This window comes from Giraffa tippelskirchi, chromosome 14, assembly GCF_054371585.1.
Source record: "Giraffa tippelskirchi isolate mGirTip1 chromosome 14, T2T-mGirTip1v1.2.pri, whole genome shotgun sequence".
NCBI classification, from domain to species: Eukaryota; Metazoa; Chordata; class Mammalia; order Artiodactyla; family Giraffidae; genus Giraffa; species Giraffa tippelskirchi.
In genome coordinates, this window is record NC_137288.1 from 8,653,539 (window position 1) to 8,669,114 (window position 15,576).

The 15,576-nt window shown below is 55.2% G+C and overlaps 3 protein-coding genes and 1 long non-coding RNA gene across 4 annotated transcripts in view; 1 reads left to right on the forward strand and 3 right to left on the reverse strand.

The window, feature by feature from the left end:
• Positions 1-15,576, forward strand: part of LOC145534148 (uncharacterized) — a 770,273-nt gene that overhangs the window by 53,910 nt on the left and 700,787 nt on the right. Inside the window, exons 7-8 of the long non-coding RNA XR_014074274.1 lie at positions 7,155-7,266; positions 14,796-14,907. This is a non-coding gene — a long non-coding RNA (uncharacterized LOC145534148). The remainder of the gene's footprint in view (positions 1-7,154; positions 7,267-14,795; positions 14,908-15,576) is intronic.
• The window catches only part of LOC145533878 (uncharacterized), a 67,886-nt gene that overhangs the window by 45,870 nt on the left and 6,440 nt on the right, over positions 1-15,576 (reverse strand). The gene's annotated exons all lie outside the window — the stretch shown is intronic.
• LOC145533925 (uncharacterized) lies at positions 1,658-6,728 on the reverse strand. The gene is made up of 3 exons (XM_081561274.1): positions 3,275-6,728; positions 2,563-2,875; positions 1,658-2,310 (listed from the first exon to the last, which is right to left on the reverse strand). Exons 1-3 carry the CDS (start codon positions 3,509-3,511, stop codon positions 1,682-1,684), a joined length of 1,179 nt encoding a protein of 392 aa, XP_081417400.1. The 5' UTR covers positions 3,512-6,728; the 3' UTR covers positions 1,658-1,681.
• On the reverse strand, positions 9,256-12,415 carry LOC145534020 (uncharacterized). The gene is made up of 3 exons (XM_081561387.1): positions 10,916-12,415; positions 10,204-10,516; positions 9,256-9,951 (listed from the first exon to the last, which is right to left on the reverse strand). Exons 1-3 carry the CDS (start codon positions 11,150-11,152, stop codon positions 9,323-9,325), a joined length of 1,179 nt encoding a protein of 392 aa, XP_081417513.1. The 5' UTR covers positions 11,153-12,415; the 3' UTR covers positions 9,256-9,322.

A 15,576-nucleotide genomic window follows, 5' to 3' on the forward strand; every position in this document is an offset into this window, starting at 1 on the left:
GTGGCTTGTCCCTGTGGCAGGGGCCGAGGCACGCAGCCCACCCTGATTCCTGCGGGGGCCTGACTTGGGAAGTGCCATCTGGTAGCTTTGAGACTCACCAAACCAAATTGCACTGGAGAGAGGAGGGACACCTTCCTTCATCCACCCCCCACCCCCGCCGGATTCCCACATACCCTGACCCCTTTCTCCCGATTTCGGAGCCATTTCCAGAGTCCCGCTCATATGACCTCATTCGAAGTGCACTGTGGACGAGCTGCCATCTGCAGCTACTACCACAGCGGCCAAGGGCTTTAGCTCCCGACTACCTCCCTTCCTTTGGAACTTGGGGGCCCTCTACTCCCCACTTGCACACCACAGACCTTTGCTGAGGATTGTGGGGACCCTCACTCAGTTTGCAGTACGTTGTAGCCATCCCTGTCCTCTCTATACCTCCCTTGAAACTCAGCTTGTGAGCTCCTTTGGAGCAGCGTGGCCCACCTGGCTGCAACGGAAGAGACACAGCTGACAGTGAAACAACAGCTTAGATCTGAGACCCGGAAAGCTCTGTCAGAAGGGACCTCCCTCTTCACACCGTAGAGGCTGTAGGAGGCGCCAGGCTTTCGAACCAGTGCTGGGGCCAAAATGACTCCACAGCTGTTTTCCTTCCTGGGGAGGGTTCTGGCTCGAGTGGGAATGGCTCAAGTCTCCTAAGGTTCTGCAAGCCCACTGTGTGCAGATTCACGGTACACAGAGAGGAGAAGGTGGAGTCCTGCCCTGTAGGTGGTCACAGCTCACGGATGAGCCAGGCAGGCAGGCAGGCAGGGCATGAGAACACCTGAGCTGCCTTCATGAGTGAATGGTGTGGGGGCAGAGGAAGAGAAGCCGGTCTGCTCCCTCGTGTGGTGCCCCGGGCAGGTTGTCCCCAGAGGAAACCCTTACGACGGTGAGGACTATCACTGCTGTTTCCCAAGGGGTTCCGTCGGTGCGTGTCTTCCCCGGAGCGGTCAGGCCGTCTCTCAAGTACACGGGCCATGGGCATTGCCTCTCCTTGGAACTTCCCATGTGTTTCTCTTTTTTATGGAACAGTGATTTTCTAGAGGGGTTCTGGGCCACAAGGATGTTGGGTCATTTTCTAGCCTTCTGTCATGAAGAACGCTTTCCTGGGTGTTGGGGTGGTTTGTTGTTCCAGCTCCCTTTCTTGGCTTCTTTTGGGAGCTGGTGCAACAAGACGAGCTCAGCCTCTGCCTTCTGGCTGAGATGTCACCCTTGACACAGCAATGCCTGCCTGGAGATAATGATGGCAGTTGCCAAAAGGGCTTCGTTTGGCACATGGTATCTTGAAAGGACGTACACCGTCCTTTCAGATATCAAAGGCTAGTTCAAATGACATAAAAATGAGAACTCTCCAATGGAGTCTTACAGTAGTTGGAGAGTCCAAAAAACACTCCGTCAGTCATTTCACTGAGAGTCATTGATTGGGGACACCAAGAATATAGGAAGGAATGCACAAAGAAAGGATGAAATTGTGTTCAGGATCGGGGGAAGGGATGAACAGGGCGTGCTTGCCTTGAATCCAGGCTTTGTTGGGGGGGTGGGGCATAAAGATCAAACGGGTCTGAAACTACAAAGTGGTGATGGTAACACAGGATCACCAGAGTTACAGAACAGTGTTCCCAAATTGCAACAATGATGAAAAAGTTTACTAATCCCAACTTAACCAACAAAAGTACAGGAAACCATACAAAAAATAAAACATCACCAGAAAGGTGGAAACAAACCAAATGCAAAGCAGTTCAGGGGAAAGGAACTCCATGTCCCCTGGGGGCAGACCGAGTTGCCAGCGTCCACGGTGAGCAGACGGGGATGGAGGCTGCAGAGCCGACCGCTCCCCTGGACGTGGTGTTTCCGGCAAGGGCTCTGGGTGTCTGTCCAGAGCGGGGGCTCGTTCTCCCTGCAGGGGTGGGTGAGTCATCGTGGGCGTCTGGGTGTTGCGCGGGAGCCAGGGCAGGCTCTCCCTGCCGAGGCGGTGACTCCTCCTCTGCCTCGGGTTCTCCTGCCAGAGCCCGAGCAGGTAGAGGTGCACGTGGAGGTGGAGGTTCTGGCTGAGGGGGTGGGACATCAGTGCCTGGGGCTGGGGGTCCTGCAGGCATGGAGATCCGATCTGCCCGGTGTGCTGGCCAGTACCCAGCTGGCCTGGTGTCTCTGCGAGGGCAAGTCTCGGTTCTCCATCTGCCCTCGGTGGATCCCTGGGTCCTGCACCTGGAGCCAGCACCTCTGTAGGGACAGGTCTGGGAAGCGGAGCCTGGTTCCAGTTGGAGGCCAGTGCTAGAGCTGGGGGAGAAGCAAAGTTTGCCCACAGGCCAGCCTTGGCATGTGCGTCTCCCGGGACAGAAAGCTTCCAAGAGATTCCCAAAGACTACCCAGCGTCGGATGTCTTTTGGGACTGAAGTGTGCAAGATGGGGGGCGGGGGGTGTGAGGCCAGCGCTTGCTGCAGGCCCAGCAGCAGCTTTCAGGGACTCGTCCCTGTGTAGCTCAGCACCCCCTCCCCACACACTCCCGTGCACCAGCCCCAGCGTCCTCACCTCTGTGCTCTGGCGTGCTGGGCTCCAGGTCCTCCTGCTGCCTCAGAGGCCGGGGTTCTCGGGACTCTGGGTCGGAGCCGGGTGTGCTGAGCTCCGTGGCAGCCTCAGACTGGGCCGCCGGGTGTATCCTGGGCGGTGTCTCGGCAGCAGGCCTTCCCCGCCTCCGCTTCTCCCCCGGTGGGGCTGATGCCTCCGTGGGCACGCTCACCTGGAGCCTGCACTGGGCCTCACGGGCGGGGGGGTGGTGCTCCGACCCCTCCCTCCGGGAGGTGGATGGGGTGTCCCCGTCCTCGGCCTCATCACGTGGGAAGCTCTGCAACGACAGTGACCGTCAGCCAGCCATGCTAGGAGTTTTCCGAGCTGGGCCTGGGCAGTGGAGCCGCTGCTTCTGCCTGCTCGAACTTCTCTTCCCAGAAGGGTCAGAGACGTGTGTCTGCTCAGATCCCCACCCGGGAGGAAAGAGACCCACCTGAGGGTGTGAGGTCCGCCTGGGCGGCCGCCGCTGCCCGCACTCTCCCCATCCCGCCCAGCCTGCTCTCCCCTGGGGTGTGGACACAACTTGTCCGCAGGCTTCTGACCCCACATCCGCCTGGGCTTCCTTGAGGGAGACACACCCCAAGAAACCCGCATCCACACACACAGGCGAAGGACCCGGTGTTTCCGGGTGGCATGGGAGAGGCGGCCTGGTCCGTCCTGGGGCTCCCCGTGTTACCTTTCTGTTTCTCCGGGCAAAGGGCCAGAGGCCTCTCGGGGGTGTCCTGAGCCAACGTCGACAGGGTGCCCGCGCACACTGCCTGTGAGCACTCCTGAGGCCCCGGCCTCTGGGCAGGGGCAAACAGCAGAACATCCTGGCAGCCAGTGAACTGGCTGGGGGCTCCTCTCCGCTCTGGAGGCCTGGATACCCGGGCTGCGGGTTCTGTTGGGTTCTGTTGCCGGCAGGTGACATCATCTCCTGGGGTTCGTGCTGAGGTCCCTTCCCCAAAACTTCCCAAGGGAATCTCTGGGTTTCTGACTGCTCGACCACCCCCCTTAGGCCATGTGCAGGCACAGTGACACCCACACAGCCCAGCCCACAGCCCTGGGGAGGCCTGGGTTCAGCCAGGGCCTGAGCTCCGAGGACCCCACTGCTCTCAGACCAGGCTCCTTCTTCTCATAAGTGGTGTGGCCCTGGACAAGCATATGCCCCTCAGGGTTGCCCCAGTCTCTCCATCTGCAGAGTGGTGGTCATTCTCCCATCTGCTTCCTAGGTCTGTCGGCCTACGAGCAGCTCCATGCCTTTCCACCTGGGGCCGATATCACGTGGAGCTTGTGCGCTGAGACTTCAGAAAGAAAGATTCCATCCAGGGCTGACACAGCACAGAATGGGGCAGAACGAGGCCTGGATGCGCCGTGGTACCCAGGAAAAGGCACTCCCCCTCCTGACTGTTTTGAGACCCCGCATCCAAGTTGGAGGACCGAAAGGAAGACTCGAAGGTCTCCCTCTCTTATAGAAAAGAGTAGCCAACTTTCTGCTCCTCTGTTTCCATTGAGATTCTGTTCAAGTGTCCCAGCTCGGCTTCTGCGGGTGGCTGAGCTTCTAGTGGCTCCCTGCGTTCTTGTCTTTTCCTCTCCAAACCTTCCGTCCTTTTCCCCCTTCTGGGGTGGAAGGGCGCTGTCATTGCTTCTACCTTCGAGGCAGATTGAGGAAAAGTCTGGACCGTCGACTCCTTTCCTCTCTTTGGTTCCGTGTCTCTCTCTGGCTGTGTCCCTCTCTTTTCCTTTCTCAATTGCGTCTGTGTCTTCCTCTTTCTCTCTCGTGTGTGGATGGATGGATGCTAGGGATGCACATGTATATGATTAGATGAGGGTTATGTTTTAGGGATAGGTTAGAGGGAGAGAAAGGCTTTAGGTCGGAGTTGGTCATGGGGGAAGGGTCAAGGGTGGTGGTGGTGTTGTTTCTTGGAATCTGAGTGCTGTGCATTCTTCGTCTCTTTCCATATGAACCCCTTCTCAGATACACCACTTGCAAGGAGTCTCTCATGTTCTGTTTCCTATCTTTTGCATTTGTGAATGCTTAGCTTCTCTGTTGTGAAGAGGTTCCATTGGATGGAAACCCATGGGTGTACTTCGTGTACCTCTTTGCCTTACTTGAAGAGACCCATTTCGACCTCCGCCCAGCAAATGGCAAGGAGACTCTGATGTTAAGGAGCCTTTGACCTACGCTTCTTTCTAGCTATCTCATGACATCAGTCTTTAGGGTGAGGTTTTCCCCCTATATTGAGGTGGTATGAGATCAAAACCAATAGCGTTCTTCAGATGTAGCTGTCTGGTTTTCCCATGGACATTGATTGAAGAGGCTTTCTTGTTCCCATTTGGATATTCTCCCCTTCTGTGTCAGAGATGAGTTGACCATGGATGCTGGGGTTTGTTTCTGGACCCTCCACTTTATTCCATCGATCTGGATCTGTGTGTGTTGTTGTATTCCCAATAGCATACTGTCCTGCTGCTGCTGCTGCGGCTAAGTCACTTCAGTCGTGTCTGACTCTGCGTGACCCCATGGCCTGCAGCCTACCAGGCTCCTCCGTCCAGGACATTTTCCAGGCAAGAGTACTGGAGTGGGTCGCCATTGCCTTCTCCGATACTCTCCTGAGGATCCTAGTTTGGTCGTCTAATTTCCTTTCACACAACCTTGGATGTCCGTATCGGGGCTTTTTCGTCGGATTGTATTGACAGTTTAGGCTCTTTTCTGTCTCCGTACCCCTTTTGCAATTCTTTGTTCGGTGCGAAAATGCATTGGCATTTTGGGAGGAATAGCATCGAAGCTGTGGATTGCCTTGTGGGGCTGTGACATCATTCTCCCAATAGGAATTCTTTCAAGCCCTGAGCACAGCTTCTCTTTCCAGTGATTGGTGTGGGCTTGATCTTCCTTCTTCCATCTCTCGCCGTTTTGTGAGAACAGGTCCATCCTTCCCTTCTGGGTTAGATGGACTGGTGGGTATCACTTCAGTGAATGGCATTGTCAGTGGGGGTGATAATTCCCTTCTCGTTGGAAGACTTTGCTGTGAGTATTAGAAATGCAAGTGACTTCTCTTCCCCTTCCTCCCTGTCCATCTCTCAGAGCCACCGGGAAACAGAGGCCTCATCCACGGTCACACAGGCCTGAGGGGGTGCAACTAGACTGTTGTTTCTTCAGGCCCTCAGTGCTGGACATCATCCGGGATCCTCTGTGTGTGTCTTCCTCAGTCTGGTGTCCCTTCAGACCTTTCCCTAGTTTTCACAGGCTTGTTGTGTTGGTGTTCTTTGTCTGTTTGGAGACACATCCTTGATAAGCTTTGTGTTTCCACTCATTCGTCTCGCGATGTATGACCTGTCTTTTGCTTTTGTCATGAGGTCTTTCCCACAGTAGATATCTTTGATTTTGCAAAGTCCACTGTATTCTCTGGGTTTTTTTTTTGTGGACTGGCTGTTAGTTTTGTGTGTGAAGACTCAAAGCACGTGTCCGGTTTCTGCTCATTGTTCTTCGAGATTTGTGACAAGTTTTCATGGAAAGTTTGTCTAGGGATAACTGGAAGTGAACTCGGTGTAAGGTGTCAAGTCTCCATCTCCATTCCTGTCATCCCCTGCAGTTTCCAATTCCCTGTTCCTGAGTGGTTTTAGAGACCTTGTGGGGAGTTTGGTTGCATTGGAGTTTGCATTTCCACCTTGATTCGATTCACACTGTTCTGCCCTCAGGGACACTGTCAAGGGGGAGTGAGGAGCAGCCTGCACTTCCAGCAGTGACCACACGGTGGGGCGAGTGCTGCTCTCCCCTCAGGGAGCCCCAGGCCACAGGCATCCCAGTGAGGAGCCAGCTCTGTGCTCAGCTGAAAGGAGTTAGTCTCTCAGGAGCCTCTGAGCCCTTGCCTTTGGATCACCCAGGGTGGGCATTTACTGGGACAGAAAAAATTGCCCTGAATTCCATGGACGGAAGAGCCTGGCTGTGTAGAGTTCGTGAGTTGCCGCGAATCAGACACAACTGAGGACACAAAAATTCTATAGATTAAAACACTTTTTGGGGGTGGGGGGGAGTGAAAGGGGGGGATGTGGGTTTTTTTGTCTTATATAATAGCCAAGGGAAATCTAGTTTAAACCTAAATTCACATAGACGGGAAAGGTATAGCTCTCCGTCACCCTATTAAAAAAAAAAAAAAAAACTACTAAACTTTTCTGAAAGTTTATTTAGTAGCTTCCTTGAGCAGTTCATTGTGAAGCATTTTTTTTTTTTTCTGTGACATTGGCCTCATTAAAAAGCACGGTTTGCCTTTACTGGATAATTCTGTTCATTGGTTTCTTAGGGAACCTTGGTAATATTTGAGTTTCCTGGGGAGTATGGTCACATGACCTGGCCCTGGCCAATCGGTGCGTTCCACCTCCCTGGCCACTGTGATTGGCTCCGGGCTGGGGCAGTGCCCAATCGGGGCCCAGGGCCGGGCCTCCCGTTGGAAGCCAGGGGAAGACGAGCTGTCGTCCTGCTGGGGTAGGGGAAGGGGTGGGGCCGGGGGAGGTCAGGCTCCAGCAGTGGGAGGGGCGTGAGGCCCGCCTGCGGCAGTTGGTGACCTTCCTGCTCCCCTCAGGGCAGAGCCGCCGGCCTGAGAATGAGGGCGCTGCTGAGCCCAGGGCCTGGGATGGCCCGTTGCTGCTGTGGTCCCAGAGCTCCACCCGAGACCTGAGGGAAGCCGTCTGCCCGTGAGTCCTCTCCCGCTTGTCTGTCAGCTTGTTTGAACCATGCTGGGTTTTCTGCCCAGCTGGCTAAGGGGAGTCCCTGGAAATGCAAGGGTGTGGGTTTTGGCAGACTTCAGGGAAGACATGCCAGATGAGCCTGGGAGACTCCAGCTTAATCTGGATTCAGGAGATATCTCTTCGGGCCAGCTAGTAATTGTAGGATAAGCCTAATGAGTCTTCACAGGATGAAGAGAGTAACGTGCCAAGGTAGCAATCGATGTCCTCATTCGAGAGGATGAAGCTGGTGCTCAGAGAAGGGGGGAACTTGGCCACAGCAAGGAGGTGTGCACCCAGACAGAACCCCCAGATCCGGCCATTGGAGCTCAGGGAGGCCACTGGTGTGGCTTGTCCCTGTGGCAGGGGCCGAGGCACGCAGCCCACCCTGATTCCTGCGGGGGCCTGACTTGGGAAGTGCCATCTGGTAGCTTTGAGACTCACCAAACCAAATTGCACTGGAGAGAGGAGGGACACCTTCCTTCATCCACCCCCCACCCCCGCCGGATTCCCACATACCCTGACCCCTTTCTCCCGATTTCGGAGCCATTTCCAGAGTCCCGCTCATATGACCTCATTCGAAGTGCACTGTGGACGAGCTGCCATCTGCAGCTACTACCACAGCGGCCAAGGGCTTTAGCTCCCGACTACCTCCCTTCCTTTGGAACTTGGGGGCCCTCTACTCCCCACTTGCACACCACAGACCTTTGCTGAGGATTGTGGGGACCCTCACTCAGTTTGCAGTACGTTGTAGCCATCCCTGTCCTCTCTATACCTCCCTTGAAACTCAGCTTGTGAGCTCCTTTGGAGCAGCGTGGCCCACCTGGCTGCAACGGAAGAGACACAGCTGACAGTGAAACAACAGCTTAGATCTGAGACCCGGAAAGCTCTGTCAGAAGGGACCTCCCTCTTCACACCGTAGAGGCTGTAGGAGGCGCCAGGCTTTCGAACCAGTGCTGGGGCCAAAATGACTCCACAGCTGTTTTCCTTCCTGGGGAGGGTTCTGGCTCGAGTGGGAATGGCTCAAGTCTCCTAAGGTTCTGCAAGCCCACTGTGTGCAGATTCACGGTACACAGAGAGGAGAAGGTGGAGTCCTGCCCTGTAGGTGGTCACAGCTCACGGATGAGCCAGGCAGGCAGGCAGGCAGGGCATGAGAACACCTGAGCTGCCTTCATGAGTGAATGGTGTGGGGGCAGAGGAAGAGAAGCCGGTCTGCTCCCTCGTGTGGTGCCCCGGGCAGGTTGTCCCCAGAGGAAGCCCTTACGACGGTGAGGACTATCACTGCTGTTTCCCAAGGGGTTCCGTCGGTGCGTGTCTTCCCCGGAGCGGTCAGGCCGTCTCTCAAGTACACGGGCCATGGGCATTGCCTCTCCTTGGAACTTCCCATGTGTTTCTCTTTTTTATGGAACAGTGATTTTCTAGAGGGGTTCTGGGCCACAAGGATGTTGGGTCATTTTCTAGCCTTCTGTCATGAAGAACGCTTTCCTGGGTGTTGGGGTGGTTTGTTGTTCCAGCTCCCTTTCTTGGCTTCTTTTGGGAGCTGGTGCAACAAGACGAGCTCAGCCTCTGCCTTCTGGCTGAGATGTCACCCTTGACACAGCAATGCCTGCCTGGAGATAATGATGGCAGTTGCCAAAAGGGCTTCGTTTGGCACATGGTATCTTGAAAGGACGTACACCGTCCTTTCAGATATCAAAGGCTAGTTCAAATGACATAAAAATGAGAACTCTCCAATGGAGTCTTACAGTAGTTGGAGAGTCCAAAAAACACTCCTTCAGTCATTTCACTGAGAGTCATTGATTGGGGACACCAAGAATATAGGAAGGAATGCACAAAGAAAGGATGAAATTGTGTTCAGGATCGGGGGAAGGGATGAACAGGGCGTGCTTGCCTTGAATCCAGGCTTTGTTGGGGGGTGGGGCATAAAGATCAAACGGGTCTGAAACTACAAAGTGGTGATGGTAACACAGTATCACCAGAGTTACACAACAGTGTTCCCAAATTGCAACAATGATGAAAAAGTTTACTAATCCCAACTTAACCAACAAAAGTACAGGAAACCATACAAAAAATAAAACATCACCAGAAAGGTGGAAACAAACCAAATGCAAAGCAGTTCAGGGGAAAGGAACTCCATGTCCCCTGGGGGCAGACCGAGTCGCCAGCGTCCACGGTGAGCAGACGGGGATGGAGGCTGCAGAGCCGACCGCTCCCCTGGACGTGGTGTTTCCGGCAAGGGCTCTGGGTGTCTGTCCAGAGCGGGGGCTCGTTCTCCCTGCAGGGGTGGGTGAGTCATCGTGGGCGTCTGGGTGTTGCGCGGGAGCCAGGGCAGGCTCTCCCTGCCGAGGCGGTGACTCCTCCTCTGCCTCGGGTTCTCCTGCCAGAGCCCGAGCAGGTAGAGGTGCACGTGGAGGTGGAGGTTCTGGCTGAGGGGGTGGGACATCAGTGCCTGGGGCTGGGGGTCCTGCAGGCATGGAGATCCGATCTGCCCGGTGTGCTGGCCAGTACCCAGCTGGCCTGGTGTCTCTGCGAGGGCAAGTCTCGGTTCTCCATCTGCCCTCGGTGGATCCCTGGGTCCTGCACCTGGAGCCAGCACCTCTGTAGGGACAGGTCTGGGAAGCGGAGCCTGGTTCCAGTTGGAGGCCAGTGCTAGAGCTGGGGGAGAAGCAAAGTTTGCCCACAGGCCAGCCTTGGCATGTGCGTCTCCCGGGACAGAAAGCTTCCAAGAGATTCCCAAAGACTACCCAGCGTCGGATGTCTTTTGGGACTGAAGTGTGCAAGATGGGGGGCGGGGGGTGTGAGGCCAGCGCTTGCTGCAGGCCCAGCAGCAGCTTTCGGGGACTCGTCCCTGTGTAGCTCAGCACCCCCTCCCCACACACTCCCGTGCACCAGCCCCAGCGTCCTCACCTCTGTGCTCTGGCGTGCTGGGCTCCAGGTCCTCCTGCTGCCTCAGAGGCCGGGGTTCTCGGGACTCTGGGTCGGAGCCGGGTGTGCTGAGCTCCGTGGCAGCCTCAGACTGGGCCGCCGGGTGTATCCTGGGCGGTGTCTCGGCAGCAGGCCTTCCCCGCCTCCGCTTCTCCCCCGGTGGGGCTGATGCCTCCGTGGGCACGCTCACCTGGAGCCTGCACTGGGCCTCACGGGCGGGGGGGTGGTGCTCCGACCCCTCCCTCCGGGAGGTGGATGGGGTGTCCCCGTCCTCGGCCTCATCACGTGGGAAGCTCTGCAACGACAGTGACCGTCAGCCAGCCATGCTAGGAGTTTTCCGAGCTGGGCCTGGGCAGTGGAGCCGCTGCTTCTGCCTGCTCGAACTTCTCTTCCCAGAAGGGTCAGAGACGTGTGTCTGCTCAGATCCCCACCCGGGAGGAAAGAGACCCACCTGAGGGTGTGAGGTCCGCCTGGGCGGCCGCCGCTGCCCGCACTCTCCCCATCCCGCCCAGCCTGCTCTCCCCTGGGGTGTGGACACAACTTGTCCGCAGGCTTCTGACCCCACATCCGCCTGGGCTTCCTTGAGGGAGACACACCCCAAGAAACCCGCATCCACACACACAGGCGAAGGACCCGGTGTTTCCGGGTGGCATGGGAGAGGCGGCCTGGTCCGTCCTGGGGCTCCCCGTGTTACCTTTCTGTTTCTCCGGGCAAAGGGCCAGAGGCCTCTCGGGGGTGTCCTGAGCCAACGTCGACAGGGTGCCCGCGCACACTGCCTGTGAGCACTCCTGAGGCCCCGGCCTCTGGGCAGGGGCAAACAGCAGAACATCTTGGCAGCCAGTGAACTGGCTGGGGGCTCCTCTCCGCTCTGGAGGCCTGGATACCCGGGCTGCGGGTTCTGTTGGGTTCTGTTGCCGGCAGGTGACATCATCTCCTGGGGTTCGTGCTGAGGTCCCTTCCCCAAAACTTCCCAAGGGAATCTCTGGGTTTCTGACTGCTCGACCACCCCCCTTAGGCCATGTGCAGGCACAGTGACACCCACACAGCCCAGCCCACAGCCCTGGGGAGGCCTGGGTTCAGCCAGGGCCTGAGCTCCGAGGACCCCACTGCTCTCAGACCAGGCTCCTTCTTCTCATAAGTGGTGTGGCCCTGGACAAGCATATGCCCCTCAGGGTTGCCCCAGTCTCTCCATCTGCAGAGTGGTGGTCATTCTCCCATCTGCTTCCTAGGTCTGTCGGCCTACGAGCAGCTCCATGCCTTTCCACCTGGGGCCGATATCACGTGGAGCTTGTGCGCTGAGACTTCAGAAAGAAAGATTCCATCCAGGGCTGACACAGCACAGAATGGGGCAGAACGAGGCCTGGATGCGCCGTGGTACCCAGGAAAAGGCACTCCCCCTCCTGACTGTTTTGAGACCCCGCATCCAAGTTGGAGGACCGAAAGGAAGACTCGAAGGTCTCCCTCTCTTATAGAAAAGAGTAGCCAACTTTCTGCTCCTCTGTTTCCATTGAGATTCTGTTCAAGTGTCCCAGCTCGGCTTCTGCGGGTGGCTGAGCTTCTAATGGCTCCCTGCGTTCTTGTCTTTTCCTCTCCAAACCTTCCGTCCTTTTCCCCCTTCTGGGGTGGAAGGGCGCTGTCATTGCTTCTACCTTCGAGGCAGATTGAGGAAAAGTCTGGACCGTCGACTCCTTTCCTCTCTTTGGTTCCGTGTCTCTCTCTGGCTGTGTCCCTCTCTTTTCCTTTCTCAATTGCGTCTGTGTCTTCCTCTTTCTCTCTCGTGTGTGGATGGATGGATGCTAGGGATGCACATGTATATGATTAGATGAGGGTTATGTTTTAGGGATAGGTTAGAGGGAGAGAAAGGCTTTAGGTCGGAGTTGGTCATGGGGGAAGGGTCAAGGGTGGTGGTGGTGTTGTTTCTTGGAATCTGAGTGCTGTGCATTCTTCGTCTCTTTCCATATGAACCCCTTCTCAGATACACCACTTGCAAGGAGTCTCTCATGTTCTGTTTCCTATCTTTTGCATTTGTGAATGCTTAGCTTCTCTGTTGTGAAGAGGTTCCATTGGATGGAAACCCATGGGTGTACTTCGTGTACCTCTTTGCCTTACTTGAAGAGACCCATTTCGACCTCCGCCCAGCAAATGGCAAGGAGACTCTGATGTTAAGGAGCCTTTGACCTACGCTTCTTTCTAGCTATCTCATGACATCAGTCTTTAGGGTGAGGTTTTCCCCCTATATTGAGGTGGTATGAGATCAAAACCAATAGCGTTCTTCAGATGTAGCTGTCTGGTTTTCCCATGGACATTGATTGAAGAGGCTTTCTTGTTCCCATTTGGATATTCTCCCCTTCTGTGTCAGAGATGAGTTGACCATGGATGCTGGGGTTTGTTTCTGGACCCTCCACTTTATTCCATCGATCTGGATCTGTGTGTGTTGTTGTATTCCCAATAGCATACTGTCCTGCTGCTGCTGCTGCGGCTAAGTCACTTCAGTCGTGTCTGACTCTGCGTGACCCCATGGCCTGCAGCCTACCAGGCTCCTCCGTCCAGGACATTTTCCAGGCAAGAGTACTGGAGTGGGTCGCCATTGCCTTCTCCGATACTCTCCTGAGGATCCTAGTTTGGTCGTCTAATTTCCTTTCACACAACCTTGGATGTCCGTATCGGGGCTTTTTCGTCGGATTGTATTGACAGTTTAGGCTCTTTTCTGTCTCCGTACCCCTTTTGCAATTCTTTGTTCGGTGCGAAAATGCATTGGCATTTTGGGAGGAATAGCATCGAAGCTGTGGATTGCCTTGTGGGGCTGTGACATCATTCTCCCAATAGGAATTCTTTCAAGCCCTGAGCACAGCTTCTCTTTCCAGTGATTGGTGTGGGCTTGATCTTCCTTCTTCCATCTCTCGCCGTTTTGTGAGAACAGGTCCATCCTTCCCTTCTGGGTTAGATGGACTGGTGGGTATCACTTCAGTGAATGGCATTGTCAGTGGGGGTGATAATTCCCTTCTCGTTGGAAGACTTTGCTGTGAGTATTAGAAATGCAAGTGACTTCTCTTCCCCTTCCTCCCTGTCCATCTCTCAGAGCCACCGGGAAACAGAGGCCTCATCCACGGTCACACAGGCCTGAGGGGGTGCAACTAGACTGTTGTTTCTTCAGGCCCTCAGTGCTGGACATCATCCGGGATCCTCTGTGTGTGTCTTCCTCAGTCTGGTGTCCCTTCAGACCTTTCCCTAGTTTTCACAGGCTTGTTGTGTTGGTGTTCTTTGTCTGTTTGGAGACACATCCTTGATAAGCTTTGTGTTTCCACTCATTCGTCTCGCGATGTATGACCTGTCTTTTGCTTTTGTCATGAGGTCTTTCCCACAGTAGATATCTTTGATTTTGCAAAGTCCACTGTATTCTCTGGGTTTTTTTTTTTTGTGGACTGGCTGTTAGTTTTGTGTGTGAAGACTCAAAGCACGTGTCCGGTTTCTGCTCATTGTTCTTCGAGATTTGTGACAAGTTTTCATGGAAAGTTTGTCTAGGGATAACTGGAAGTGAACTCGGTGTAAGGTGTCAAGTCTCCATCTCCATTCCTGTCATCCCCTGCAGTTTCCAATTCCCTGTTCCTGAGTGGTTTTAGAGACCTTGTGGGGAGTTTGGTTGCATTGGAGTTTGCATTTCCACCTTGATTCGATTCACACTGTTCTGCCCTCAGGGACACTGTCAAGGGGGAGTGAGGAGCAGCCTGCACTTCCAGCAGTGACCACACGGTGGGGCGAGTGCTGCTCTCCCCTCAGGGAGCCCCAGGCCACAGGCATCCCAGTGAGGAGCCAGTTCTGTGCTCAGCTGGAAGGAGTTAGTCTCTCAGGAGCCTCTGAGCCCTTGCCTTTGGATCACCCAGGGTGGGCATTTACTGGGACAGAAAAAATTGCCCTGAATTCCATGGACGGAAGAGCCTGGCTGTGTAGAGTTCGTGAGTTGCCGCGAATCAGACACAACTGAGGACACAAAAATTCTATAGATTAAAACACTTTTTGGGGGTGGGGGGGAGTGAAAGGGGGGGATGTGGGTTTTTTTGTCTTATATAATAGCCAAGGGAAATCTAGTTTAAACCTAAATTCACATAGACGGGAAAGGTATAGCTCTCCGTCACCCTATTAAAAAAAAAAAAAAAACTACTAAACTTTTCTGGAAGTTTATTTAGTAGCTTCCTTGAGCAGTTCATTGTGAAGCATTTTTTTTTTTTCTGTGACATTGGCCTCATTAAAAAGCACAGTTTGCCTTTACTGGATAATTCTGTTCATTGGTTTCTTAGGGAACCTTGGTAATATTTGAGTTTCCTGGGGAGTATGGTCACATGACCTGGCCCTGGCCAATCGGTGCGTTCCACCTCCCTGGCCACTGTGATTGGCTCCGGGCTGGGGCAGTGCCCAATCGGGGCCCAGGGCCGGGCCTCCCGTTGGAAGCCAGGGGAAGACGAGCTGTCGTCCTGCTGGGGTAGGGGAAGGGGTGGGGCCGGGGGAGGTCAGGCTCCAGCAGTGGGAGGGGCGTGAGGCCCGCCTGCGGCAGTTGGTGACCTTCCTGCTCCCCTCAGGGCAGAGCCGCCGGCCTGAGAATGAGGGCGCTGCTGAGCCCAGGGCCTGGGATGGCCCGTTGCTGCTGTGGTCCCAGAGCTCCACCCGAGACCTGAGGGAAGCCGTCTGCCCGTGAGTCCTCTCCCGCTTGTCTGTCAGCTTGTTTGAACCATGCTGGGTTTTCTGCCCAGCTGGCTAAGGGGAGTCCCTGGAAATGCAAGGGTGTGGGTTTTGGCAGACTTCAGGGAAGACATGCCAGATGAGCCTGGGAGACTCCAGCTTAATCTGGATTCAGGAGATATCTCTTCGGGCCAGCTAGTAATTGTAGGATAAGCCTAATGAGTCTTCACAGGATGAAGAGAGTAACGTGCCAAGGTAGCAATCGATGTCCTCATTCGAGAGGATGAAGCTGGTGCTCAGAGAAGGGGGGAACTTGGCCACAGCAAGGAGGTGTGCACCCAGACAGAACCCCCAGATCCGGCCATTGGAGCTCAGGGAGGCCACTGGTGTGGCTTGTCCCTGTGGCAGGGGCCGAGGCACGCAGCCCACCCTGATTCCTGCGGGGGCCTGACTTGGGAAGTGCCATCTGGTAGCTTTGAGACTCACCAAACCAAATTGCACTGGAGAGAGGAGGGACACCTTCCTTCATCCACCCCCCACCCCCGCCGGATTCCCACATACCCTGACCCCTTTCTCCCGATTTCGGAGCCATTTCCAGAGTCCCGCTCATATGACCTCATTCGAAGTGCACTGTGGACGAGCTGCCATCTGCAGCTACTACCACAGCGGCCAAGGGCTTTA